The 26,529-nt window shown below is 42.4% G+C and overlaps 1 protein-coding gene across 1 annotated transcript in view; it reads right to left on the bottom strand.

The window, feature by feature from the left end:
• LOC137431468 (complement C3) overlaps positions 1 to 26,529 on the bottom strand; it is a 613,976-nt gene that overhangs the window by 243,620 nt on the left and 343,827 nt on the right. The window contains exons 22-25 of the mRNA XM_078782039.1: positions 21,328 to 21,467; positions 10,842 to 11,048; positions 9,150 to 9,198; positions 7,631 to 7,711 (exon numbers count right to left, since the gene is read on the bottom strand). Coding sequence (XP_078638165.1) covers positions 7,631 to 7,711; positions 9,150 to 9,198; positions 10,842 to 11,048; positions 21,328 to 21,467 — 477 coding nt within the window. The remainder of the gene's footprint in view (positions 1 to 7,630; positions 7,712 to 9,149; positions 9,199 to 10,841; positions 11,049 to 21,327; positions 21,468 to 26,529) is intronic.

Below are 26,529 nucleotides of genomic sequence, written 5' to 3'. Positions count from 1 at the left end.
ACCCTTTTAATGTTTTCTTTCTCTTTGTAATCTGTCTTAAATGCTTTTTAAATGATCCGCCAGGTCATCGGCACAAGTAAAGGCAGGAAAAGCCATCACGAGACCGAAAGCCAACCACTGATCCCGGAGAAAGGTCAGGGCGGGTTGTCCCACCCACTGACTAAGCATGGGCCAGTGGCAGCCAAGTAGGGTGGGGCTCGTGGTGTCACGGACTGAGGTTGGGGCTAAAACTATAAAAGGGTTGGACTATAAATTGGAGGAGAGAATAAAACTATAAAAGGGTTGGGGCGAACCGAAGGGGAAGAAATGCCCAGGAACCTTGTGGGGCAAGCTGCACATGGATATCTGGGGTTTTACTGCAGCACAAGACGCATCTGCTTGAACTCCCACTCCCACCCAGCTCAGCAAGCCGTGCCGGACCTGCCTTCCCATCCTGCCTGCCCGTGCTTACTGCACAAACTGTATTGCTAATATATGTCCGTTAAAGGACCGATTGGGTTGTCATGAATAGCGCCCAGTACAAAACCGTACCTGCATCCGGTGGTCTCTTAGCGCATCACCTGGCTGGCTTGGGCATTCCACCTCAATATGGTAGCATGGCAAACAGGCACCGGCGGAATTGGGGGGAGGGGCAGGGGGGAAATGCCCCCACCTTAATTTTTTTCAGTAGTTTACAATGAAGATAAAAACATCCCGTATTTAAACGTGAGAACCAATAATGAACATAAACTGCACTTGTGATTTCACGTACACTGTAACTACACTAAGAAACGGTAACTTTAGAAGTCAGACCTAACTACCCATTATTAATATTAAGCCCTTGCCCCCCCCCACCCCCAAAAAAAGAAATCAAACTACGCCTATGCAAACAGGCCAGAAACCCTGTTCAGAGTGCCTGAATCAGTTGGCTGGCGCAACCGCTTTGACACAGTGTTGCAGGATTCAGACCAGGCAACAGGGAAGGGTCCGACGGCTACAACAGTATTTTGAAATGTAAAATATTTGATGCATTTCCACTATACCTCAGTTTACTAAGGACCACAAAGGTGATGATAACAACATTACTGATGACACTATATGGGATAACTGAAGATGAGATGGCATGGATCTGTGCATTAGAGAGAGCAGGGTTCTGTGGAAGACTTCCCAGGCTGAGTTAATATCAAGAGTGGTAGATAAAGGAGACCAGTCCTGAAGTGAGATGGCTGCTTGCAGTCCCTGCCAATCTTCCTGAGAGAACTGGTAGACTCGCCCTCACTGAGGAGGCTCTCTGAGAATATCCAGAGATGTTGACTCGCACAAGGATGTGATCATGTAAATCAATTGGAGGAGAGGCAGAGCAGGATACATTACAGAAATGTTTGTCATCACCAAGTCCAAAAAGGAGGATTTTCCATTCAGAGAATTCCAGGTCAGAAAGTTCACAGATTGAGTCAGTCCCATGGAGTCACAGAAGTCCTTTGCTGAAGTGACATGGCTGGTGATTATTGGCATGGTAACAAATGAAATCACCACATATGAGGAAGAGAAAGTTGGGATGAGTGGTTAAAGGTTTGTCCATGTTATCTGAGAGAGATGCAGAAGGAGTCATCGCTGTTTGGAGGATGGTACAACACACGGACACAACAAGAGGTGGGAGTGGAGGGGAAGTTGCAGCCAGAGGTACTCCAATGGGTTCAGACGTGTAAGATCAGTACACAGACAGAGACATTGAGTTATTGATTGATATAAAGTGCAACTCAACCACAAGGGTGGGATTCATCCCTGTTAGATTGGAGGAAAGAATAACCAGGGAGAGAACTGAGGAGTCAGGGATATCCTGTGGGAGGAAGGATTCTGTTAAAGTTAAACAGATGATGATCCAGTTTATCAGCAGCAGCCTAGATTGATAGATCTGGCAGGTTGTAGCAGAGGCCTCGGACGTTTGAGATCCACACAGTTAGGAACAGGGGAGGAGTTGTTGTGAGGGTGCGGGATGTGGGAGGAGGATGTGAGGGTGTGGGATGGGGGAAGGCTGAGACTATGTGGGATTGGGGGAGAATATGGGAAGGCACAGGTTGGGGAAGATGGGAGGATGCGGGATGGAGAGAGGTAAGGCGAGGGGAAGGCTGACAGTGGGCAGGACAAGGGTGAAGCTTTGAGGGAGTGGGCTGAGGGCAAAACCTTTGAGGGACAGGGTAAAGGGGAAGTGTTGAGGAGTTGGGTGAGGGAGAAGCTTTGAGAGGTGGGGTGAGGGTGAAGGTTTCTGGAGATTGAGTGAGTGTGAGGCTTTGAGAGGGCAGGGTGCGAGGGAAGCTTTGAGGGGTGAGGTGAGGGGAATGCAGAAAGACAAGACATGAAGTGCAGTGTTGCTCAATTTTGATTTTAATACAAAGAAGCAGTGAGGTTGGAAGGACGTGGGTTTATCAGAGATGTGGAGGACGAGGGGTACATACACGGAGGGTATAACACCGTTAAGGGACGTGATGGGGAATTGATTGTTGTGAGCAGACAACCTCTGCAAACTGGACTTCTCAACATTCCCAATCTGGGCATATCGAGCCAAACTTGCTGGGAGGGGTGAAATAATTATTGCTGAAGCTACGAATGAAAGTGGTGCTGTTGGTATGGTAGGATGGTTGATGGACTAAGCGTTTAGGAGAGTGGCAGGTTTGGAGAATAATCCTTGTGAAAAATACGAAGAGCAATAGACCGTGATGAAGAACAAGAACATGTGGAGTGTTCATGACAAATAAATAACGAAAGTGAAGCATTTAAAAATATATTTTTAAAGCCTATAAAGGAAGATGAAGTCTTTCTTTCAATGAAGATTCAGCTTTGAGATATTGATAACATAAAAAGAAAAATAATGAAGTACATAAAAATAAAAGTGGATTGAGATTGTGTTTTGGGCTGAAAAAGAAAGTTTTTTTTTTTAAAGTGAGGGATAGGGTACAGGTAGGCTAACGATGAGGGAGAAAGGAGAAAAGAAGAAGACCGACTAACGCAGCATCAAAACAGAGACAGAATTTGCATGCCGACTATCCATGGAGTAGGCCTTGTGCAACACTAACACAAACTTAACAACACAGCACGACAAGGTACAATTTAACATGGAAATTGGACGAAAATACTAACAGGAAAACAAAGAAGAAAATATACCAGAAACATACGAGGCACCTGGTCCAAAAAATTTAGCTTTGATAAAGTAGAAGGAGCAGTTGTCGATTCAACCTACACGTGCAACAAATCCTGAACCGGAAGCTCACATGTTAAATAATGTATTTAGTTTGTTTAAAGAATGTAATGAGTTTATTTAGAAGGGCACTCGGTAGAGAGCATACCTCCGCTAGGCGGAACAATTTAAATTTTGTATTCCACTGATAGGCCGGATCTGATGTACAATGTACAATGTGCGCTGAGTGGGTTCATCAAAAATGTAGTGGTTTGAGAGGGTCATTACCCAGTGTGGCAGCTACATTCAAATGTAAGGTGTGCACAGAGGGAGCTGCAGATGGAGGAAATGTTGAGTTGGATCTTGGAGACGCCATGAAGCTGGAAGGTGTGAAAACATTTTGCTACCTCGGAGACATGCTGAATGGAGAAGGTGGATCAGACTCGGCAACCGTTGCTAGAGTGAGATGTGCATGGAAGAAGTTTCGGGAACTGAGTGGCGTGCTGATGAGGAGGGGAGTGTCGTTGAAGCTGAAGGGAAAGGTGTATGCTGCATGTGTGAGAAGTGTTATGATTTATGGGAGCGAGAGATGGGTAATGAACGTAGAGCAGCAACGAAGGCTGGAAAGGGTGGAAATGCGAATGGTTCAACGGATGTGCGGAGTATCGTTGAGAGAGAGGACGACAAATGATGAATTGCGAAAGATGATGGGAATAGAGCCTGTGATGGATGCTGTGAAGAGAAACAGGTTGAGATGGTTTGGTCATGTGTTGAGGAAGGATGAAAGTGACTGGTTGAGAAGAGTGATGGAAATGAATGTAGAAGGAAGTAGAGGACGGGGAAGACTGAGAAAGACTTGGCTAAAGATGGTGGAAGAAGAAATGCGGGCAAGGGGGTTAACAAGGGGAGATGCAGAAAATAGGGCAAAATGGAGAAGATTGTCATGGGGACCGCAAGGCTAACCCCGGTTCTTGCAGGGAAAATGGCCTTAAAATGCCTGTTGTTGTTGTTGTTGATAGGCCGGATCTGGATTCGGACCTGAACCAAAATCGAATTGGCTTGTTCTTATTGCCTAACCAACGCATCCAACTAGTTTTGTAATAAACAGTCCACAACTTTTTGTAATATCATGTCATATATCGTTTTGGCCCCAACTCTCAATGGTGAAGAATCACTTTAAAAGTTTTAAAACTCTCGTATCCAAATCCGTATTCCGATCTTCACCAAAATCGAATCAATTCGTCCTCGTTACACACATAACCTGTCCGCCAACTTCCGTCGCAATCCATCCATAACTTTTTGAGATATCGTGCTTTTTATCGTTTTTAGCCCTATCTCTCAATGGCGAAGAATCACATAAAAAATTCTCGGATCCATATCTGGATCCTGATCTTCACCAAAATCTAATCATTTCGGCTGTGTCACATACTAAACCTCTCCAAATTTCGTCTGAATCTGTCCAAAACTTTTTTCAGATATCCTGTTCACAAACAAACAGAGAAGCAGACAGACAAACAGACAGGGGTAAAAACATAATAGACGAGGCACAAAATGAGAAAAGGCCCTTAGTTAGAGTGAATAGGGCACGCTAACTCTAACTTTTAAGGACAAACTTTTTTGGTACAAGCTGCCAACAAATTTTTTCCAATGGATTTGGAGGTGCTGCATCAGAATTTTCATGTTGGCATGCTCAATTTTGTGTGTTAGGGGCTCAAAAATGAAAATTGAAAATATCCGCCACAATTCATGATTATTACATCTGTAGATCTTATGAAGTTACTTAAAGACAACTTCAAAGGCTGCAATGCCACCATTACTATTAAGATATGTTGAAACATGGACAGGTGTACCTTACAGTCCGATATCTGAAAATTTAAGAACATAATTGGTTTCAGAATGGGTGTCATATCATAGTTATACTTATTGCTCTGGTAAATGGTAAAGTCGTTTCATCTCATTTAGATGTGAATGATGGAGTCCTTAGTACACGTGAAGTGACATCACGAAGTGGAGTTGACTGTAAGGAGGATGATAAGCCAAGTGATGCTCTGCATTCATGAAGCCACTCAGCCAGGCATCTCCCAAACCAAGAATGCTACTCGTCGACGATCAATGTTGAATAACTGGAGAAAACGTGACGTCATACAGATAACAGACTATGCATTTATTCATTGTGATGGCAAAAAGATCTACTGGAAAAAATTCAGAAATCCTGAAAAAAATTCTTCTAAAATATGAATATGAAAAATGATCTGAAAAATAACTGATGTTATTTAGGAGGCCCTACTGCAGGCCAAGAAGCTAGGAGAACAGGGTTATTTGGAAAACTTATAGAGACGTAATGAAGTAGATACGATACGTCAAGGTTCGTGTAAGACGTAATGAAGAAGAGACGTAACGATAGAGACGTAATTATCACTTCCTATGAAGGTGGTCGCAAGGTGGACATCAGGAATGTGATGAAACACAAACTTGTGCCAGATCCAATCTCCATTGCCGAAACATATGGCTCACTACAAACAGGCACAAAATACACACTTAGCCTGCACTGCGACCTGCAGTGACAAAATTGTGGTTTCATCTGCTTCGTCATGCATGGTAATAGATGGGATGGCTCTCATATGTAGCATGGACAAAACCCCTAAGGCACAGACATTTGGTGACTTAGCAGATGCATTTACCGATTTGATATTTCAAATTGGTTGCAGATACAATATGATTGATATTGTATTAGACAGCTACAGAGAAACCTCCATCAAGTCAGCCACAAGGCCGCATATTGAGATAACGACCAATAACGTTGAAAATCCCCGAAGCCTGTCAGGCGTGCTGTTAATGGATGGAATGTACCACTTTTGTCCAATTGGTTCAACTTCATGGCTTTGCAAGAAAATAAGGCAGAACTTCGTGATTTTCTTTCACACAAGCTGTTGGCACATGCACCCTTTGACAAGGAAGTTGTTGTGGCAGGGGGGGTTTATTGGTGCACATGAAGTCAAGTCCTCAAAAATTAGAACCAATCTCTCTAACCTCAATGCTAAACATGAAGAGGCAGACACTAGATTCAACCTTCATTGCATCAACAACACGTCTGAGACTATTGTTGTGTCTGCCAGGGACACTGATGTGCTTCTGTTGTTGTGTCACATACCAAACTGCATCCGTGTAGCAGCACAAAAATTGTGGTTAATGTCGGGAACAGCAAAGAGCAGGAAATATATCGACATTAGGGCTATTCGTGGGGACCTTCCCCACACTGCTGGACCAGCTCTGCTTCCATATCACGCCATATCAGTGTGACACAACCTCCTACTTTTCTGGAAAACCAAAAGTCATCATGGAAGAAATTCCTTCAGCATCATGTCCTGCTTGTTGAACTAGGGGAGGGTGAACTCACAGACAAGAAAGTCAGTGATGCAGAGAAGTTTGTGTGCAGAATGTACAATTTTGAGCATGTTGATACCACTAATGATATTCGTAGTATCATGTCGTGCAAGGCTAACAATAACAAGCTTGAGAGTATGCCTCCAACAAGTGATGTATTGTGCTTCCATGTGATGCGCTCACATTATCAAGTACTCATCTAGAAATGGGCACATTGTACAGAGCCAGTCATTCCTAAGACAGCAAATGAGATTGGAACTTCATGGGAATTACTTGAAACCCACACTTCTCAGCCTGAATCCTATCCCTAAAGCTTGCATTGATGTCACGTGCTGTTACTGTCACACCTGTTGCCACAACTTTCACTGCTCAACAAAACTGCTTCCAGTCTATAACCTCCATCCACCTTCAGTGGCGGAGGTAATCAGTGTGTTTAAAGGATTGTTAAATAATGTATTCAGTGTGTTTTTTGGATGACCTGCATTCTGGTGTCTCAAAAATACTGTTTCAAACTTGCTTTGAATGTCTTGTGTCACGTCTAAAGGTACATGAGTTGAATTTGCTGAGCAATTATTGCATGAGGCAATTACGCCACATGGAAACTTGCAATCAAGTGTTCTGCACATCCCTCGTGCCAAAAAAGCACTTGGAATGAATGCTGGAACAATCTTTCAACAATTACATTCCCAATTCTACTTGTTTCGGTTTTAGGTGGAGAATATATTTTTAAAAAATTTTTTAATCGATTAATGAAGAAATAATACTCTATTTTGATGACAATGGCAACAATGTTCTTGGAGACACGTTTGATTAACACGCCTTAATTTATTTGCTTCGGATGTTTAATATGCAGGTGATTGTGCATGCAACAGATTGAATGAATGAATGAATGATCGTTTTAAGGCCATTTTCCCCGCTAGAGCGGGGGTTAGCCTTGCGGGCCCCATGACAATCATGGTTCCCAGTTTGAGGCAATGTTTTTATGGCCGGATGCCCTTCATGACGCCAACCCTTGGTCATGCTCTTACAATGTGCAGGGATGCGGTGTACCTATTGCTAGACATTATTCACAAAAAAAGCAAAAGCACTGACCTTTAACGCTGATAAATGACACAGCATCACTGTCAGGAACAATGTTTGAAGGGATGTCATTTTGAATTATAAACGCATTTCCTGTGCAAAAAAAACGAAACATAAAAAAGGATAAAGTACAAATTTACACAGTAATTTACTTATTTCAAAGGAAAATGCAGGCTCACAACATGTGTTCAATCCAGAACATTCTTTGTTGTATTCTCTGGAGATAGGATCAAGTACTCACTGAACCAACACATGGTATCCAGATTGAAACATTTCAAGCTTTAGTACCGTGCAAATTCTGATGTGCAATTCAAGTGTTGATATGTTTTTTAATTAACAGATTCAGTCTGTAATGATGAGGAATAGCTTTTGATATTTATTATCATTATGATCGACTGAAGTGTTTCCATACTTCGGATGTAAACACTCCCATCTACTTTATCAACAATCCTCTTGAAGAAGTTCTGTCACTCAAGCTCTTGGGTCTCACTATCAGCCATGATCTTTACTGGGAAAACCACATTTCCAAGCTGGTCCCCAAAGCCAATCGCCGAGTGGGCATCCTCTGTCGTGCGAAGTCCTTCCTTGGCACTTCTGAGCTCCTCACCACTTACAAGGCTTTCATCCGCAGCCTGATGGAGTTCTGCTCCCCCTCTGGGCAGGTGCTCCTGCCTCACACCTAGCTCGGCTTCACGCTGTAGAAACCAAAGCTTTCAGGATCATTGGTATCGGCCACGATGAAGCTGATTCCGAGGGCCTTTCACTCTAAAACCGCAGGCACGTTGGTGGTCTTTCTGTCTTCTACCGACTCCTCTCCAGCCTAGCTCCCCCAGTTCTGTCTGTGCTCTGTCCCCCAAATATTCCTGCAGGACGCACAACAACTGCCAGCAACCCTCTTCTGGTGAAACTGCCAAAATCAAGACTCTCTGCTCACCTTCACTCTTTCATTCCCCTTTTCTCCCGCCTCTGGAACAAACTCCCACACTCTCTTCAATCCCTCTCCTCCCTGCAGGTCTTTAAAACAGCTGTTCACCACCATCTCTGATCTTCCCCCATCCAAAACCTTGATCTTTTCTACCCCCGTTAATACACCCCAAATCCACCTCTTTCAATCTCCGACTTCATTCCTGAAATTCCTAGTAGTGTCAATTTGTTCGATACCGTGTACCCCTTCCCTCCCCCCCTACCCCCTCACCACCCCCCAGCCCTCTTCCTTCCACAGATTTCCCGATGTCCCTGTTCTCTACTGTTGTGCTTATGTGCTTCCCTCTCTCTCACCATCATATCTCCCCCTCCCTTTCTTGTTTTATGTGTCCATTTATGTTTTTTGTGTTTTATGTGCTAATGTGTGTTTAATGTGCTTGCTCTTACACGAGCCACGATGTTGTATACAAAAAAAAAGTGTTTACATCCCTGTGAGTAGCTACTGCACACCTCTCTTTCTGACTGGTGTTGCTATCACTTCTTTGTTGAGATTTTGGCAGAATGCATATTCAGTTTTATTGAAGTTTTACTTAAATGATTGACTCACCTGGTGCCAGTATGAACGACTCGCTGATTTTATGTACAATTCCCTCTGGCTGCAAGAAAAAGGAGGAATTGCTCAAATGATGTGGAAAAAAAAAAAAAATTGAGTTCATCAAAATTTTAAGTGAGAAATAAAAGGAGTAAAGCGACAAATCATTTAGGTCAATTAACATTGGAATAAGACTACTATGAATTGTCGAAGCATTGAATAAAATGCCCTGCTGATCGGTATTGTTATGAGATTGGGGAGGGTGTTATGTGGAGTGCTAACATCTTTAAGTTTACATTTTGCTTTGTTCATTTGCACATGTCGTAGCAATTTTGCTGTGTTCCTCTGTGTTTCTGACCATAACCTCTCATCTGTTTGACTTAATGCCTGATTCTCATTGTCCTTTGCCAATCCTTCTATTCTAGCTGTTTAGTAGATGTAATTTGAGCAAACACTGAACAGGCCACTTGAAGTTTGCCGTAAAGGATCACAAGTTGCTGACCTTTCGGGCGTTACCCCTCGGTCGGAGCAAAATAGTTCATGCAAGTGCTCAGGTAGAGGTTGTGAGGAAAAGTTGGTGGGTATTAGGCCTGATTTTGTGACTGGCCCAGATAATAAAGGTATACTCTAGGATGTATTGAGGTGAGGTATGTTACTGCAGAGGCCACTTTCTGCAAGCTTCTTGTCCAAGTAAGAAGGCAGAGCAACCGGGTGTGATTACAAATCAGAGAAGTAGCCATTGTAGTTGTGGTTCGTCCTCCGCTGGTATCACATCACATAATTTGCAGTGCATTGCATCATTACTAAACGCTGGAGACAGATGTACCTTCCAGGCTTTTACAAACACACGCTACATTTCATTTACTCCTTCCAACATCCATGTAGTATGATCATAAGGCCTGTTGTGTTTTCTGGCAATATGAGAGGGAGTTTTTTTCGCTGCTCCAATCGACTTGCTGTCAAGGGTCTTTGCTGCTGAAACACTGCAACAATTGAAAATTCCTCTACCTCCCACCTCTACATGAAAGAGATCCACATTCTGAGAAATTTTAAATGCGCCTTCTTAAAAAGAGGAAAGGTTATTGTCAAAAATACCCTTCCCAAACCCTTGTGTGTGTCCCCAAGATCCGAAATCTAAAAATCTAAGACCGAGCGATCCTGTGGACCATCGAGTATATTGCATCTCCACAACCATGGTTTTGAAACAATGAGTTCAAAACCCTGTTGGTAATTGCTTCCAATTAGCATCTGGTCCAGGCTGGTATTTAAACAATGATTGTTGCCCTCACCAGTCTGTTTATAAAGCTGAAAACAATAAATGCATGACGTCATGACAACTTGGGTATCAGTTTTCAGTCCGCATGATCAGTAAGATTCAGATCAAATACAATACGTAAGACAAGTATGTTATAATCATATAGAGCTAGCACACAAAACAAGTTCTACATGTCTATATACTACATGTCTAAAAACATATAATAGATTTATCAAATCAATCACATCTTGACTCAAGGAATCACTCACACTATATTAACCCCCTTAGCTCATAACGATTGTCAGCTTAACATGTCCCATTACACTGTTATTTTGCCTCTACCCGGGCATATCCACTAACATGAAATGGGAATGACATGCAATTAACATGCAAGGCCATTTGTTGCAAATGGGGATGAAAATGAAAACCAAAATAGAAATTGCAAGACTTACCACACAGTTGATTGTTTCCTCATATCGCATATATTTTTCAGGCGTTCTTAATTTGATCTGAAAGGGGATGAGGCCCAACCTAAGTGGCATCACAGTGAATGTGAACGAAAAGATATCATTGGCATTCAGTGTTGCTTTCTGCTCATATGAAGCATCTTTGCCTGCACTGCTGCACAGGTTTGGTGTTTCTTCAAGTCGGACACGAACCTAGGGTACAATAATAAGTTACAATATTACCAAACACTGAAAAGTGATCAATAGAATGATCGTGACGGATTAAAGTAAATAATATCATCATCAACCATTTCCAGGACATAGTTGATTTTAAACACCTATTTGACATTTGCTAATATTTTGCAACACAAGTGACTTCAAACATGGGATGTGTCATGACTATATCTATTAAACTGTTCAAAACATACATCAGTAAAAATGTGCTTTAAAGTTTTGTTATGTCGGTGGGGTAGAGATACTTTAGAGTTTAGACCAAGTAGATTTGTGTAGGTAACATGCTCCGACTGTCGTGAAGAATAAGAACCACCACCAAGTAATAAGTAGAGGCCCTGTTTAGCCCGAATGTCGGATTAAGGTGTATCTTCGTCCCCATTACGAGGAATGGGGCATGTTAACTAGTTATAGGGATTATGCAACTACTTCGCTGTTCGTCGTTCCCCATGTGATTGATCCTTTGTCCCTTATGGCACCGCAATGGACACTAGTGAGAATGGCAATTAAAGCACATTAAATAATAATAATAAAACCAACCGGAAGCCAATTCTGAGCACTGCTGATGGGACGGCATCCAGCTACAGCACACATCGAGGTGGAGCAGGCCAAAGACACGCCCCGAGGAGCCGTGATTGGCCAGGGCGGAGGAAGAAGGCACTCACTGATTGGTGAAAGAAGGCCGAGGAGGAAGCAGCGCGCTGATTGACAAGGTACAACCGATGACGTCAGAGGTGGACTGCACGCTGAGTGGTGGAGAGCTAAGCCTGTGGTGTTGGCCGGGAGTGATTGGAGGAGAGGCACCGAGGACGTCACAACCCGACGAATAAAGGAACTTTAAAACCGGCATTTACGCTCTTGCTCCATGGTCGTTCTTGCACTCTGGTCTTCTTCTGCTGTTCTCCTGATCATCTTGTGCCTGCTCGCATTCTGGGTGACGGTGGATGGCTGTGCGTTGATGACTATCCTCCCTTGTGTTCACGTTCGGGACCTCGCGAGCGATTGCGCATGGACGAGGGCAACCTGACTGGAACACCATGAGGCCGAGGTGAGCAAGACACCCAGTGAGGCCTAGCAGCTTGTGAGTGAGGCAGACTCCGGGCCTACTTCCCACCAAGGCAGAGACCGCGTCCGGATTCCCGCGCAGGAACGGGGGCCTGAGACTGGTCTTGACGAGGTGCTGGGACAGCCGAATGAGCTAAGTGCACGATAACCCACACGTATTTTATTATCCAGTTTATTTTCATCCTTCGTCTGTGTGTACGTCTGGTGTGGGGGACGTCCCATTTAGGACTTTAGTTTCACCTTCACGTTTTCCTTGTTACCGGCATTCCGTTTAATAAACCTGTTATATTTGTACATTCTAATTCCCGTCTTTGTTCAAGTTAGTTTCTTTGCAGGCTTTGGGACTGCCGGCGGGATCGACAGGTAAGACCCTTCATCTTCCCTCCCCTTTCTTCCTCCCACGTATATATAAAATCCGCTGTTTGAACTGAACGCCCAGGAGAAACGCTCGATTGCCTTCCGTGACTCTCCCGGTGTTAACTGAGAGCAGTCACACGACAGTATTATATATTTAGAAAACTTACAGCTCTAGTTTTGCTAAGTGAAGCTGTCATTTATTTATGACATCCTTTTGGTTTAAGGAGGGTTGCAAAGTAATTGATAGATACTTTTTTTTATAATACAACCTTTAGACTTATGGAACAGGAGGAAAACAGATTTTGTCCTTTTAATAACGCCATCTACTATATAAAAGGTATGTGTTTGTACAAATGCCTGATGTCTGTCCCCTTTCATAAGGACGATTTGTGTACGGTTTTAAAGACCAATCTTTTAACATTACTGTGTGTTCACTACGGTCAAAAGACCCAAAAGACCCCAATGACTCAAAACTCTCCGAGGAACCATAAGACCCCGAGGAACCAAAGATTAATTCTAAAGGGGTTCTAAAGGGTAATTCTAATTTCCAAAGGCTAGTTCTAAAGGATTCTAAAGGATAATTCTCAAAGTTTCTAAAGGGTAATTCCAAAGGGCTCTAAAGGGTAATTCTAAAGGGTTCGAAAGGGCAATTATAAAGGGTTCTAAAGAGTAATTCTAAAGGGTTCTAAACGATCATTATAGATGGGTTCTAAAGTGTAATTCTAAAGGGTTCAAAATGTTAATTAAAGATGGGTTCTAAACGATAATATTATAATAGATGGGTTATAAAGGGTAATTCTAAAGGGTAATTCTAAAGGGTTCTAAAGAGTAATTCTAAGGGGTTCAAAATGATAATTAGAGATGGGTTCTAAAGGGTAATTATAAAGGGTTCTAAATGATCATTAAAGATGGGTTCTAAAGGGTAATTCTAAAGTGTTCTAAATGATAATTCTAAATGATTCTAAAGGGTAGTTTTAAAGGGTTCTAAATGATAATTATAGATGGGTTCTAAAGGGTAATTATAAAGGGTTCTAAATGATCATTAAAGATGGGTTCTAAAGGGTAATTCTAAAGTGTTCTAAATGATCATTCTAAATGGTTCTAAAGAGTAGTTTTAAAGGGTTCTAAATGATAATTAGAGATGGGTTCTAAAGGGTAATTATAAAGGGTTCTAAACGATAACTATAAATGGGTTATAAAGGGTAATTCAAAAGGGTTATAAATGATAATTCTAAATGGTTCTAAAGGGTAGTTTTAAAGGGTTCTAAATGATAATTATAGATGGGTTCTCAAGGGTAATTCTAAAGTGTTCTAAATGATAATTCTAAATGATTCTAAAGGGTAGTTTTAAAGGGTTCTAAATGATAATTATAGATGGGTTCTAAAGGGTAATTATAAAGGGTTCTAAACGATAACTATAAATGGGTTATAAAGGGTAATTCAAAAGGGTTCTAAATGATAATTCTAAATGGTTCTAAAGGGTAATTGTAAAGGGTTCTAAACGATAATTATAGATGGGTTCTAAAGGGTAATTCTAAAGGGTTCTAAATGATAATTCTAAATGGTTCTAAAGGGTAGTTTTAAAGGGTTCTAAATGATAATTATAGATGGGTTCTAAAGGGTAATTCTAAAGTGTTCTAAATGATAATTCTAAATGATTCTAAAGGGTAGTTTTAAAGGGTTCTAAATGATAATTATAGATGGGTTCTAAAGGGTAATTATAAAGGGTTCTAAACGATAACTATAAATGGGTTATAAAGGGTAATTCAAAAGGGTTCTAAATGATAATTCTAAATGGTTCTAAAGGGTAATTGTAAAGGGTTCTAAACGATAATTATAGATGGGTTCTAAAGGGTAATTCTAAAGGGTTCCAAACGATAATTTTAAATGGGTTCTAAAGGGTAATTCCAAAGGGTTCCAAACGATAATTATAAATGGGTTATAAAGGGTAATTCTAATGGGTTTCATTTTTTCTAGGGTCTGCCTATTTCATATTAAAAATGCCAAACTGAACTGCTTCCTTTGGACATGAGTGCGATATTTATGCCTCCGCCTCCGAAGGTGGCCGGAGGCATTATGTTTTCAGGTTACCATCTGTCAGTTTTTCCGTATAGGCTAAACTTGATTTCTTCAACAACCACATGTCAGATTGAGACTTTTGTGAATGCTTTTGTGATAATTGTGACGTCATAGGTCACGCGGTATGGCAGCCATCTTGGAATAAACGCAAGTAATTCAAAAATCATTTCTCAGAAACCGCTAAATGGAAAAATTTTAAACTTGGCTCATTGTCAAGTACTCCCAATGGGGAACAAACGCATGATAATGATGACATCATCGATGAAGTGGTATACCAGCCATAAATGTTTTAATTGAATGCCTTAACCTAAACATCTGAAATTACATGCACATGATCTATGACTCATTTGTATTTAAATATTAAATTTATGACATCCTAGGTCACATGGTTTGGCAGCCATATTGGTTTAACCGAAAACATTTTAAAAAACACTTTCTCCCAAACCACCAAAGTGATCAATTCAAAACTTTACGTGTGTTATTGATTAAGCATGGTGATTAAAAGTTCATCACGAAAACGCCATGGGTCACATGGTGTGGCAGCCATATTGCATTGAAGGAAAATATTGAATAATTATATCTCAGAAACCGCTTACCCTATCAATACGAAACTTTACAAATGTCATCTAACGCCATTGCTGCATATATTTTGAAAATGATGACATCTTAGTGGTTTGGGAGCCATCTCTGTGGTTTGGAGGTGGTTTGGCAGCCATCTTGGATAGAAAAACAAACCTTAACCGATCAACATGATACTTCACAAACATCATCCCCTACCCATACATATAGCAGAGTGTACATTTTTGATGTCATATGTCATGTTTTTTTTTTTTTTTTTTTTTTTTTGTATACAAGATCGAGGCTCGTGAAAGAGCTAACATTAATCTCACAAAAAGTCAAACCGACACAAACCGACACATAAAACACAAAATAAGGGGAGTGGTAGACAAGATGGGGAGAGAGGGGGAAGGACACAAACACAACATTTGAGAGCAGGGACATCGAGAGAACTGTGGGAGGGAGAGGGCTTGGAGGGAGGTGGGAGAGGTATACAACATATGGACACTGCAAAGACTTCTAGGAAAGAAGTTGGAATTTCAAAAAAGTGTATCTGGGGTGAATTATCAGGGGTAGAAAAGATCAAGGTTTTGGATGGGGGAAGATAAGAGATGGTGGTGAACAGCTGTTTTAAAGACCTGGAGGGAGGAGTGGGCTTGAAGGGAGTGGGGGAGTTTGTTCCAGAGGTGGGAGAAAAGGGGAATGAAAGAGTGAAGGTGAGCAGAGAGCCTAGATTTTGGCAGTGTAACCATAAGAGGGTTGCTGGCAGATCTTGTGCGACCTGTAGGAATATTTGGGGGATAGAGCACAGAGAGAGCTGGGGGGAGCAAGGCTGGAGAGGAGTCGGTAGAAGACAGAAAGACCACCAACCTGCCTGCGGTGAGTGAGTGAAAGGCCCTCGGAGTTAGCTTCATCGCAGGAGATTCCAATGATTCTGAAAGCTTTGGTTTCAACAGCGTAAAGCCGACCTAGGTGTGATGCAGGAGCACCGGCCCAGAGGGGAGAACAGTATTCCATTGAGCTGCGGATGAAAGCCTTGTATGTGGTGAGGAGCTCAGGTGTGCCAAGGAAGGACTTCGCACGACAGAGGATGCCCAGTCGGCGACTGGCTTTGGAGGCTAGCTTGGAAATGTGGTTTTCCCAAGAAAGATCATGGCAGATAGTGAGACCCAAAAGCTTGAGCGACATAACTTCTACGAGAATATTGTTGAGAAAGTAGATGGGAGGTTTTTCCAGTCGGTCTTTTCGGAGAGACATAGTAAGAGTGTGAGATTTGTCAGGATTGAAAGACATGTTCCACTTGTTTGACCAGTCTGTGATTTTGTCCAGGTCTGCATAGAGTGAGGAGGCTGCAGACTGCCGATCTAAGGGAAGAGGAATGAAGCGGCAGAGAGTGGATTCATCAGCAAAGAGATAGAGAGGATTTTCCAGAGAGTCGGAGAGATCATTGATGAACACCAGAAAAAGCACAGGGCCCAGAACACTGCCTTGGGGAACTCCAGCCTGAACAGGAAGGGGAGATGAGAGAAACCCATTCAGGGCCACACGTTGACTACGACCAGAGAGGAAGTCCGCAAGCCAAGCATGGAGATTTCCATTGATACCATAGGAGGAGAGTTTGGTGAGCAGAGCTGGGTGCCAGACCGTATCGAAGGCACGTGATATGTCAAGGGAGACAGCTCTGATTTCCTGTTTGGCATTGAGGAACCCCATCCATTGTTGAGACAGCAGAAGCAACATGTCCAGAGTAGAATGACCTAGTCTGAATCCAAATTGATGATCGGAGATCAAGCCATTGGAGAAGAGGAAGGATTTGATATCCGAAGCAATGATGGATTCCATGACTTTGCTGATAATTGGGAGCAGGCTGGTCTCTAGTTGCAAGGATCTGTTTTTGCACCTTTTTGTGTAAAGTGGTAATGTTAGCTGATTTCCAAAATGCTGGCAGATGACCTTGAGCAAAAGAGAGGGTGAAAAGAACAGAGAGAGGGTGAGATAGAGCGGCAGAGCAGGATTTTAGGACCCGTGGGCTGATGCCGTCTGGTCCAGTTGCAGAATCAGCGTCGAGGTTTGACAAAAACTTCTCCACCTTGTCAGGAGAGAAGGACACAGAGTCCAGGAGCAGTTGGGTTCGACTGGGTAAGGTGGGAACAGAGAGAGATGGGTTTGGGACACAAGATTTCACAAGAGTTGAGGCATTCGGCTTTGTCACGTGCGGTGTCAACTGTGGAGCCATTTGAGGCGAGAGAGGGGATGGAGGGGGAACAAACACCAGAAACGGATTTGACAAGACGCCACCAGGATTTGGAGGAAGGAGACAGGTTTGAGAGTTCAATCTTGAGTGTGGAGAGATAGTGCTTCCTGGCACTCCTGAGGGTAGACACACACTTGTTTTGAGCTTGGTGGAAGGAACTGAGATTGCCTTCAGTTGGATTTGCCTTCCAAGAGGCAAAGGCAAGTTGTTTCAGGGCAACTGCCTCACCACAAGATTCAGTGTACCATGGACGGGAGGAAGGGTAAGACAACTGAAGACGAGATGGGATAAAAAGCCAATAGCCAATTAGCCAAAAAGCCAATTTGAAAGCCAATATTTAAAAAAATATCTTCTCCGAAACTACTTCACTGATCGATGTGAAACCTACCATGTCTGGTAAAAATGTAATACTTGAGAACAGCTGAAGGGATTTAAATCAAACTTGTTTATTTTTAGGACAGTGAACGAGGGCATCACGGGTCAGGGAAGGCAATACGCGAAGGCATATTGGCAACGCAGTCACATTGCTCTCGTTTTTAAATGTATTTACATGCTGGAAATTTTTATTTTGATTGCACTATGAAATATCTTGTCGATTATAATCTGTGAAAACACTTTGCATTAAAGTCATACAATTATATAATGGCAGAAAAAATATTCTGTGTTAACCACACCCATAGAGGTGTGATTGGCCTTCAGCCAATTGTATCACCGCATATGTAGAATATCACCTGACCCCCACCAGGCTGATTGACAGGCGTGATCCCGCCCACCCCTTTTGGCCCTTCATTGCCCTATGTGTGGGTATGCAGTTATGCCTACTTGGAATCCTTTCAAGGTATAAACATTTTGAGTAGTCATGGACCTTCCCACTGTAAAATGCAGTTTATTCGTATTTAAACCATCAAGTACCATACTGAGCTTAAACCATTTTTGAGTTGGGCTGTCTGAAAAGAAAAATAAGAAGAATCACAAAAGGGCTGTTTTGAGTCTCTCCGTTTTGTAGTTCAACAATACTGTCCAATTGTTTATTGGATGTTGTTGGATGGGAAATCCTCTGCAGACGACTGGAATTTATTGCATAGGATTGTAAATTTTTTATCATGGTAGATTTTTGGAGAATTTGTTTTGTATTACCCCTACAAACCCAGAATTTGTTTTGTATTACACCTACAAACCCAGAATTTGTTTTGTATGTAGTGTTTGTGAATTCAACTACATAACCTCCTGATAGCTTAGACTGAAGAAGCAACAGAATATATCTCAACATTCTTTAAACTTCACAAGGTCAGTTGGACACTGCATACAAAGCAGCCTAAACTCAAATGGTTTTGTACAACTTTCAAGGTGGGCTGTTGTAACATCAGTCCAACCATCCTTCTCAATTAGGAGAGGAAAGGATCAAGACAGTCTGGCATTCTGCCTTGCTCTCCACACTCTCTGGCGATGGAAGCAATGCCAACTTCACTCTTGGATTACTGACTGGCTCCACTCTCGTAGCCAACATGTGGCTCTCAACTGAACCCTTTCTTCTCCTCTCCCTGTCAAGGTGGGAGTGCCCCCAAGGCAGTGTTCCAGGCCCTATCTTATTCCTAATATTCATCAATGATCTCTCTGACTCTCTGGAAAATCATCTTTATCTCTTTGTTGATGACTCCACTCTTTGCCGTGGCATCCCTCATCCTTCTGACAGCCAGGCAGCAGCCTCTTCCCTTTCCTTAGACTGTGACAAAATCACAAACTGGTCAAACACCTGGAACATATGTCTTTCAATCCTGAGAAATCCCACTCACTCACTCTCTCTCTCTCTCTGAAAGGACCGTACCACAACTCCTACCATCTACTTTCTCAAAAATCCTCTTGAAGAGGTTCAATCACCCAAACTCTTGGGTCTTACTCATATCTTGCTCAGCTTGATGCCGTGGAAACCAAGTCTTTCAATATCATTGGAATCTCTCGCAATGTAGCCGAGTCTATGTGCCTACCACTTCACCATCGCCATAGGCCGCTGGGCTCTCTGTCTTCTTGCGGCTCATTTCTGGTCTTACACCCTTCTCCCTCTCCATGCTCTGTCCTCCCACCACGCCCACCCCCCCCCCCCCCCACCCTCCCACACAAGTATCTGCTGGATGCACCCGCTCCTCCTGAAGTTCCTCGTGGTCCACCAGCAACCCCCTCCTTGTGAAACTGCCCAAATCCAGAACCACTGCTCACCTCCACTCATTTATTACTTTATTTTCCCGCCGGTGGAACTGCCTTCCACACTCTATTAAGCCTTGCCAGGGCCGGGGGCTATTCTTCCCTCCGGGTGTTCAAGGCAGCTTTTCACCACCATCTCAGGTACAAACAGCTTTACCTCCATCCAAAGCCATGATCTTTCCTACACCCTTTAAACCACATCCACCCTTATCAAATTTTTACTTATGTATCCATCTTGTCCATCCCTTGCATTCTCCCATACCCCTCATCGTTACCTGCATCCAATGTTTGTCCATCTATGTCTACCTTCTCCCTCTGCCCTGCTATTGGCATTTCCCTGCCTCCTTTGTTATGTTGTGTCCTGATCTGTTCTGTATCCTAGCTCTTCCACAAGTCGAGACCACGTATATATAAAAAAGAAAAGACAAAGCAAGTACCCTTGGTCAAACAATGGGCACTCATGTCTAACTCCTTTTGCAAATGCAACAGGTGTGGGAAGACAGCTCAGAGACTGGCTGATTCCATCAAAGGATTCATCAAATTAATTTTCATCAAAAGGCAAATTTCATCAGGGTGTGCTGACCTGTCAATCTATTTGTCAAATTATACTTCCTGTGATTATTATGATGTACATTTGCACAGGAATTTTATGGTTAGCAGCATATATTGCATGAAAAAACATAAATCGAACTTAAATCTGTGTCTTTTAGCTCGAGGCAACCAATCAGGCGAGTTACTATATTGTACTTCTTGTCCAAATAGAAAGGCAAATTATGAAGCAGTATTTACTTCAACCATTGTGTTGAAAGATTCTGTTTTGAGAAAAATAAGAGCATGATATATTAATTATTTTTTTTTGCAATTAAAGCAGCAATATTAACTCGAACAATACGACTGTGTCACCAATATGCCTCTGCATAGTCCCACAACGGGTAGATGTCATCACTCTGCATATGTACGGGTAGGGGATCACGTTTGTGTTTCGTGTTGATCAGATAAGGTTCGTTTTTCTATCCAAGATGGCTGCCAAACTCTATTTATTAGCTCTTTCATGAGCCTCGATCTTGCATACAAAAATAATAATAATAATAACCACGTGACCTATAACATCATCATTTTCAAACTATATGCAACAGTGCTGTTAGATGATATTTGTAAAATTTCGCATCGATAGGGTGAGCGGTTTCAGAGATATAATTATTTCATCTTTTCCTTCAATCCAAAATGGCTGCCAAACCATGTGACCTATGATGTCATAAATTTAATATTTCAATACAAATGGGTCATAGATCATGTGCATGCAATTTCAGATTTTTAGGATAAAGAATTCGATTGAAACATTTTTGGCTGGTATACCGCTTCACCTATGATGTCATTATCATGCTTTTGTTCCCCATTGGGAGTACTCGACAATGTGTCAAGTTTAAATTTTTCCATTCAGTGGTTTCCGAGAAATAATTTTTTAATTATTTGCTTTTAATCTAAGATGGCTCCCATACCATGTGACCTATGATGTCACAATTATCATAAAATCATTCTGCATGGGTGTCACTCATACCCTGAAAGTTTCGTCTCAATCGGACATATGGTTTCTGAGAAAAACGAGGTTTAGCCCGGACGAACGGACAGACATACGGACGGACGGACCGACAACCCAAAAACATAATGCCTCCGGGCGACTTTGTCGGTGGAGGCATAAAAATGCACCTTGGTCTCCATCAACACCGACTAATGAATGAAATGACTTACTGTTTGTTGCGATGAGCGAAAATTGTAGACAATGACTCGGATGTCTGCTTGATCGTTGCGCCGGATAGAGTATGGAAGGTGGAGTTTTGCGAACAATGATTCAAAAACAACAATGTCCAGAGGATCTGCTACACATATACCTGTGGACATAATATAAGATTAGAAACATTGCATTGGATGGTCCATTACATTTAACTGTTTATATACCAGCTCGTAGTTTTTTAAATGGAAAGGTGTGCAATTTGGAGGGGAAAGGGTGGCTAAAAAGGGGGGAAGGTGGGGAAGAGGAGGAGGGTGGGGAAGAGGAGGAGGATGGGGAAGAGGAGGAGGGTGGAGAAGAGGGGGAGAGAGAGAGAGACATAAATGGGGGAGAGGGAGGGGGAAAGGGGAAGGGGGGCAGGAGAAGAAGGGGGTTCATATATATGCTGGTGGGTGAACGTGGCGTTCATCACATTTCTGAGTTAAGTGTGATGGCTACCAGGAAGAAGAAGAAGCCGTACTACCAACTTCGTACATTTCCGGAATTGTTTGATTTATTTGTATTCAAATGTCTGGTAATTGTTTTGTATTTATTTATGTGAATGTGCACCTGTATATAACTGTCATTAATTTTAAAAGGCTTGGGCACTATCGAGCGATTTTTATTTTATAACTCCAAAAAAACGAACTTTTTTTTTTCAATTTTTTTCTTCCCCCCCCCCCCCCTAAAACACTCCCAGGCACTCACTGATGAATCTCTGAAAGTTTGACGAAGATCCGTTCAGCCAACTCTGTGAAAAATGGCGACACAGACCAACATCTCTCTTATATAGTAGACTAGCCGAAAGCACCCGGCGTTGCCCGGGTTCTTTTTGAATGAATTTACTACTATAATTCAGCTTTTACTCGCAGCCATAGAAGATTGACTACTATAATTCAGCTCAGCTTTTAATTGCAAAATGGGCCCAGCCCGGCCGATGCGGCCTCGACCGGCCTCGCCCCTTAGCCTATAACCTTCCCGGGGGCCGTCCCAACATTTTTGGTTCTTTTTGAATGCATTTTACCACTATAATTCAGCTTTTACTCGCGGCCGTAGAGGATTGACTACTATAATTCAGCTCAGCTTTTAATTGCGAAATGGGCCCAGCCCGGCCGAGGTGGGCCTCGACCGGCCTCGCCATCTAGCCTATAACTTTCCTGGGGCCCGTCCCGCCATTTTTGGTTCTTTTTGAATGCATTTACTATTATAATTCAGCTTTTACTCATGGCCGTAGAAGATTGACTACTATAATTCAGCTCAGCTTTTAATTGCGAAATGGGCCTAGCCCGGCCGAGGTGGGCCTCAATCGGCCTTGCCACCTAGCCTATAACATTCCCGGGGGCCGTCCCGACATTTTTTGTATTAGAAGTTTCCTCCTATCTTTCACCGTTCAGGGGATTAGCGCGCGCAGACAAACAAACAAACAAACAAACAAAAACTTTCTTTTATATATATAGATTATAACCCTTAAAAGTGTAGGTCTTTCCTTTCGAGAAATTGCAAAGAAAGCAAAGGTGTCAGTGAGTACAGTTCCCTACACCATCAAAAGGCACTTGGAAACTGGAGGAAACTGACAGGAAGAGGTCTGGCAGACCCAAGGCCACAACAGAATCAGAAGACAAGTTTCTCAGAGTCAACAGCTTGCGTGATAGGCGGCTCACAGGACAACAGCTTCAAGCATAGCTTAACACTGGTCGAAGTAAGTAAGTCTCTGTTTCAACTGTGAAGAGAAGACTTTGAGCTGCAGTTTTGACAGGTCGAGTGGCAGTAAGAAAGCCATTGCTAACATGGCAAAATAAGAAAAAGAGGCTTGCCTGGGCCATGAAGCACCGCCAGGGGACTACTGAAGACTGAAAGAAGGTCTTATGGACCGATGAATTAAAATTTGAAATCTTTAGTTCATCACGCAGGGTTTTTGTATGCCGTCGAGTAGGCGAAAGGATGGTCCTCAGTGTGTGACACCAACTGTCAAGCATGGAGGAGGAAGCGTGATGGTCTGGGGCTCTTTTGCTGGATCCAGAGTCGACGACTTGCACAGAGTGACTGGCACCCTGAACCAAAAGGGCTACCACAGCATTTTGCAGCGCCATGCAATACACTCTGTTATACGCATAGTTCGTCAGGGGTTCATCCCACAGCAAGATAATGACCCTAAACACACCTCCAGGCTATGTCAAAACTACCTTCGAGGAAAAGAACAAGACGGAAGGCTTCAAATCATGGAATGGCCAGCACAGTCTCCAGACTTAAACCCCATCGAGCTGGTTTGGGATGAACTGGACAGAAGGGTGAAAGCAAAGCAACCTACAAGTACAACACATTTGTGGGAACTTCTGCAACAGTGTTGGGAAGAACTTCCCGAACAATATTTGATTTCCATTGCAGAAAGAATGCCACGAGTGTGTTCGGCGGTTATATCTGCAAAAGGTGGCTACTTTGCTGAGTCAAAAATTTAAATAAAATCTTGTTAAACAAAATGATTCTATGATTTCTTTTTTTTATCTCCAATTGTTTATTTGTTCTATGCTTAATTTCAGAGTACATTGAGACATTAAACTGCGTAAATTTCAATAAAAACTGGAAACATTGAGGTGTTCTAAAACTTTTGACCGGTAGTATATAATATATATATATATATATATATATATATATATATATATATATATATATATATATATATATATATATATATATATATATATATATATACACACTTTTTTATTTTTTATATATACCAATCGATAAATATGGGAAAATTACGTACCCAGACCGGGAAACGAACCCAGATCCTCTGGTGAGCTGTACAAGTGCTCATATGTGGGAATATTGAGTGCTTTGTTGGGGGTCACCCAGATAGCTCAGATGGCAAAGCACTGGTATGGATATATTATATATATACATATCACACAACAGGCATTTAAAGGCCATTTTCCCTGCTAGAGCGGGGGTTAGCCTTGCAGGCCCCGTGACAATATTCTCCATATTACCCTATTTTCTACATCTCCCTTTGCGAACCCCCTTGCCCGCATTTCTTCTTCCACCACCTTTAGCCAAGTCTTTATCGGTCTTCCCCGTCTTCTACCTCCTTCTACATTCATTTCCATCAGTCTTCTCACCCAGTCACTTTCATCCTTCCTCAACACATGACCAAACCATCTCAACCGGTTTCTCTTCACAGCATCCATCACAGGCTCTATTCCCATCATCTTTCACAATTCATCATTTGTCTTCCTCTCTCTCAACGATAATCCACACATCCACCGAACCATTCGCATTTCATATACAGACTTGGCATTTAATATGGAATATTTTTTTTGTGGGGGTGAACTTACTTTTCAAGATGACTTAGAACCAAAAGTTCATTGGAATTATGTTGAAATTATTCTAGATTTTGTTGATGTGACCTTTAAAAGAAACAAAAACCACATTTGACATTTCGAAGCAAATAAATTGATCCTTGAAAGTGATGTAAACTGATATCGAACTCAATTCACGGACAGTACTGTGTTAAACTTCTGTACGTTTTCCAGAAGTATCTCTTTATTTTGCACATTAGCCAAAAAAAATTTCAACAAAAACAAAAGCTAAATTATGACTGGGATTACGGACAGTAAAATTACAGTTCAGTACTTCGTGTAACCCCCACGAGCATTCAGGAGAGCACGTACACGTTGAGGCATGCTGTTCACGAGATTTGCCAAGGTTTGGACAGGAATCGCTTGCCATGCAGTGACAATAGTCTGCTGCAATTCACGCACAGAGGTAGGCTGCTGGTCCAAGTTGTCGATTTGACGCGTTAATTCTGCCCACAAGTTCTCTATCGGATTCATATCCGGAGACATGGCAGGCCACTCCATATGCTCTACACCACGGTCAGCAAGAAAGTGTTGGATCATGCGAGCACGATGAGGCCGTGCATTGTCATCTTGGAAGACAAAGTTTCCTCGAAAGGCTGCACGAGCAAATGGAAGCAATGTTTCTTCCAGAATGACCCTGTACTTGAACTGGTTCAGGTTTCCATTCAGAACAACCAGGTCCGTTTTGCCCCCTGCATGAAAAGCAGCCCAAACAGTCACCCCACCACCTCCAGCTTGGACTCTTGGCACTATACAATCTTCGTTGTGGGCTTCATGCACTTGTCTGCACACTCGGACGCGGCCATCTTGACGATAGACCAGAAATCTAGACTCGTCACTGAAGATCACGTGATTCCAGTGTCCTGGCTGCCAATGACGGTGCTCTCTGACCCACTGCAATCGGCGCTGGCTGTGTTGTCTGGTCAGGCGTGGCTTTCTCAGGGGACGCCTGGCACGATAGCCTGCTTGAACCAGTCGTTGGTTGACAAGCCTTCTGGATACAGGGACATTTGTCAGTTGCTGCCACTCAGCCCTAAGCCGATTAGCTGACTTGGTACGGCCATTGCAGACTAACCGGTGCAGCTGGCGATCATCTCTCCATGTGGTTCTGCGTGGACGTCCTGGCCTCGGTATTGGAGTAGGGACACCCCTCTGAGCATTTCGTTTCAGGATCTTTGACACCTGACCTTGAGTGATGCCATACTGCCGAGCAATAGCACGCTGTTTCATGCCAGAATTTCGTAAAGCCACCACTCCATGACAAACAGCATCGTCAAGTTGACGGACCATCTCCAGAGGAAGCGGCAATAACTTTTGTAGACGTGCAGCAATTGTTTTCCACGAATACAGAACTCAACAACAACCCTTGTGTACCCGACTGTGAAGCCAATCATCAAATGCACCTGTCCTTACATTTTGCCACGCCACTTGTGATATAATCCTGTTGTTGACCTCTTGCTGCGACAGACAATCTGTGACATGGTTCTTTAACAAATAAATCACCAAAGTGTAAAAGAAACTCACCAGATTGATATACTGAGTTAAGAAAGTAAACCCACGTCAAAAAAAAAAAAATTCCATATTAAATGCCAAGTCTGTATGTATATATATATATATATATATATATATATATATATATATATATATATATATATATATACAGTGTGAGCCAGAAATATGGTCATTTTTGAAATTCGTGTGAAGGAAAAAAAATTGTATTTCAAAATAAATTAATTCATGATATTGAAGTTCATAACATGCATTTTTTTTTTTTAAGTTTAATTTTTTGCTGGCAGAACGCTTGAGTGACCATGTGGAACTGGTTGG

The sequence above is a fragment of the Myxine glutinosa genome, chromosome 7, assembly GCF_964187855.1.
Source record: "Myxine glutinosa chromosome 7, kmMyxGlut1.1, whole genome shotgun sequence".
Lineage (NCBI taxonomy): Eukaryota > Metazoa > Chordata > Myxini > Myxiniformes > Myxinidae > Myxine > Myxine glutinosa.
Note: the sequence above shows the minus strand (reverse complement) of the source record. Positions and strands in the feature narration are given on the sequence as shown.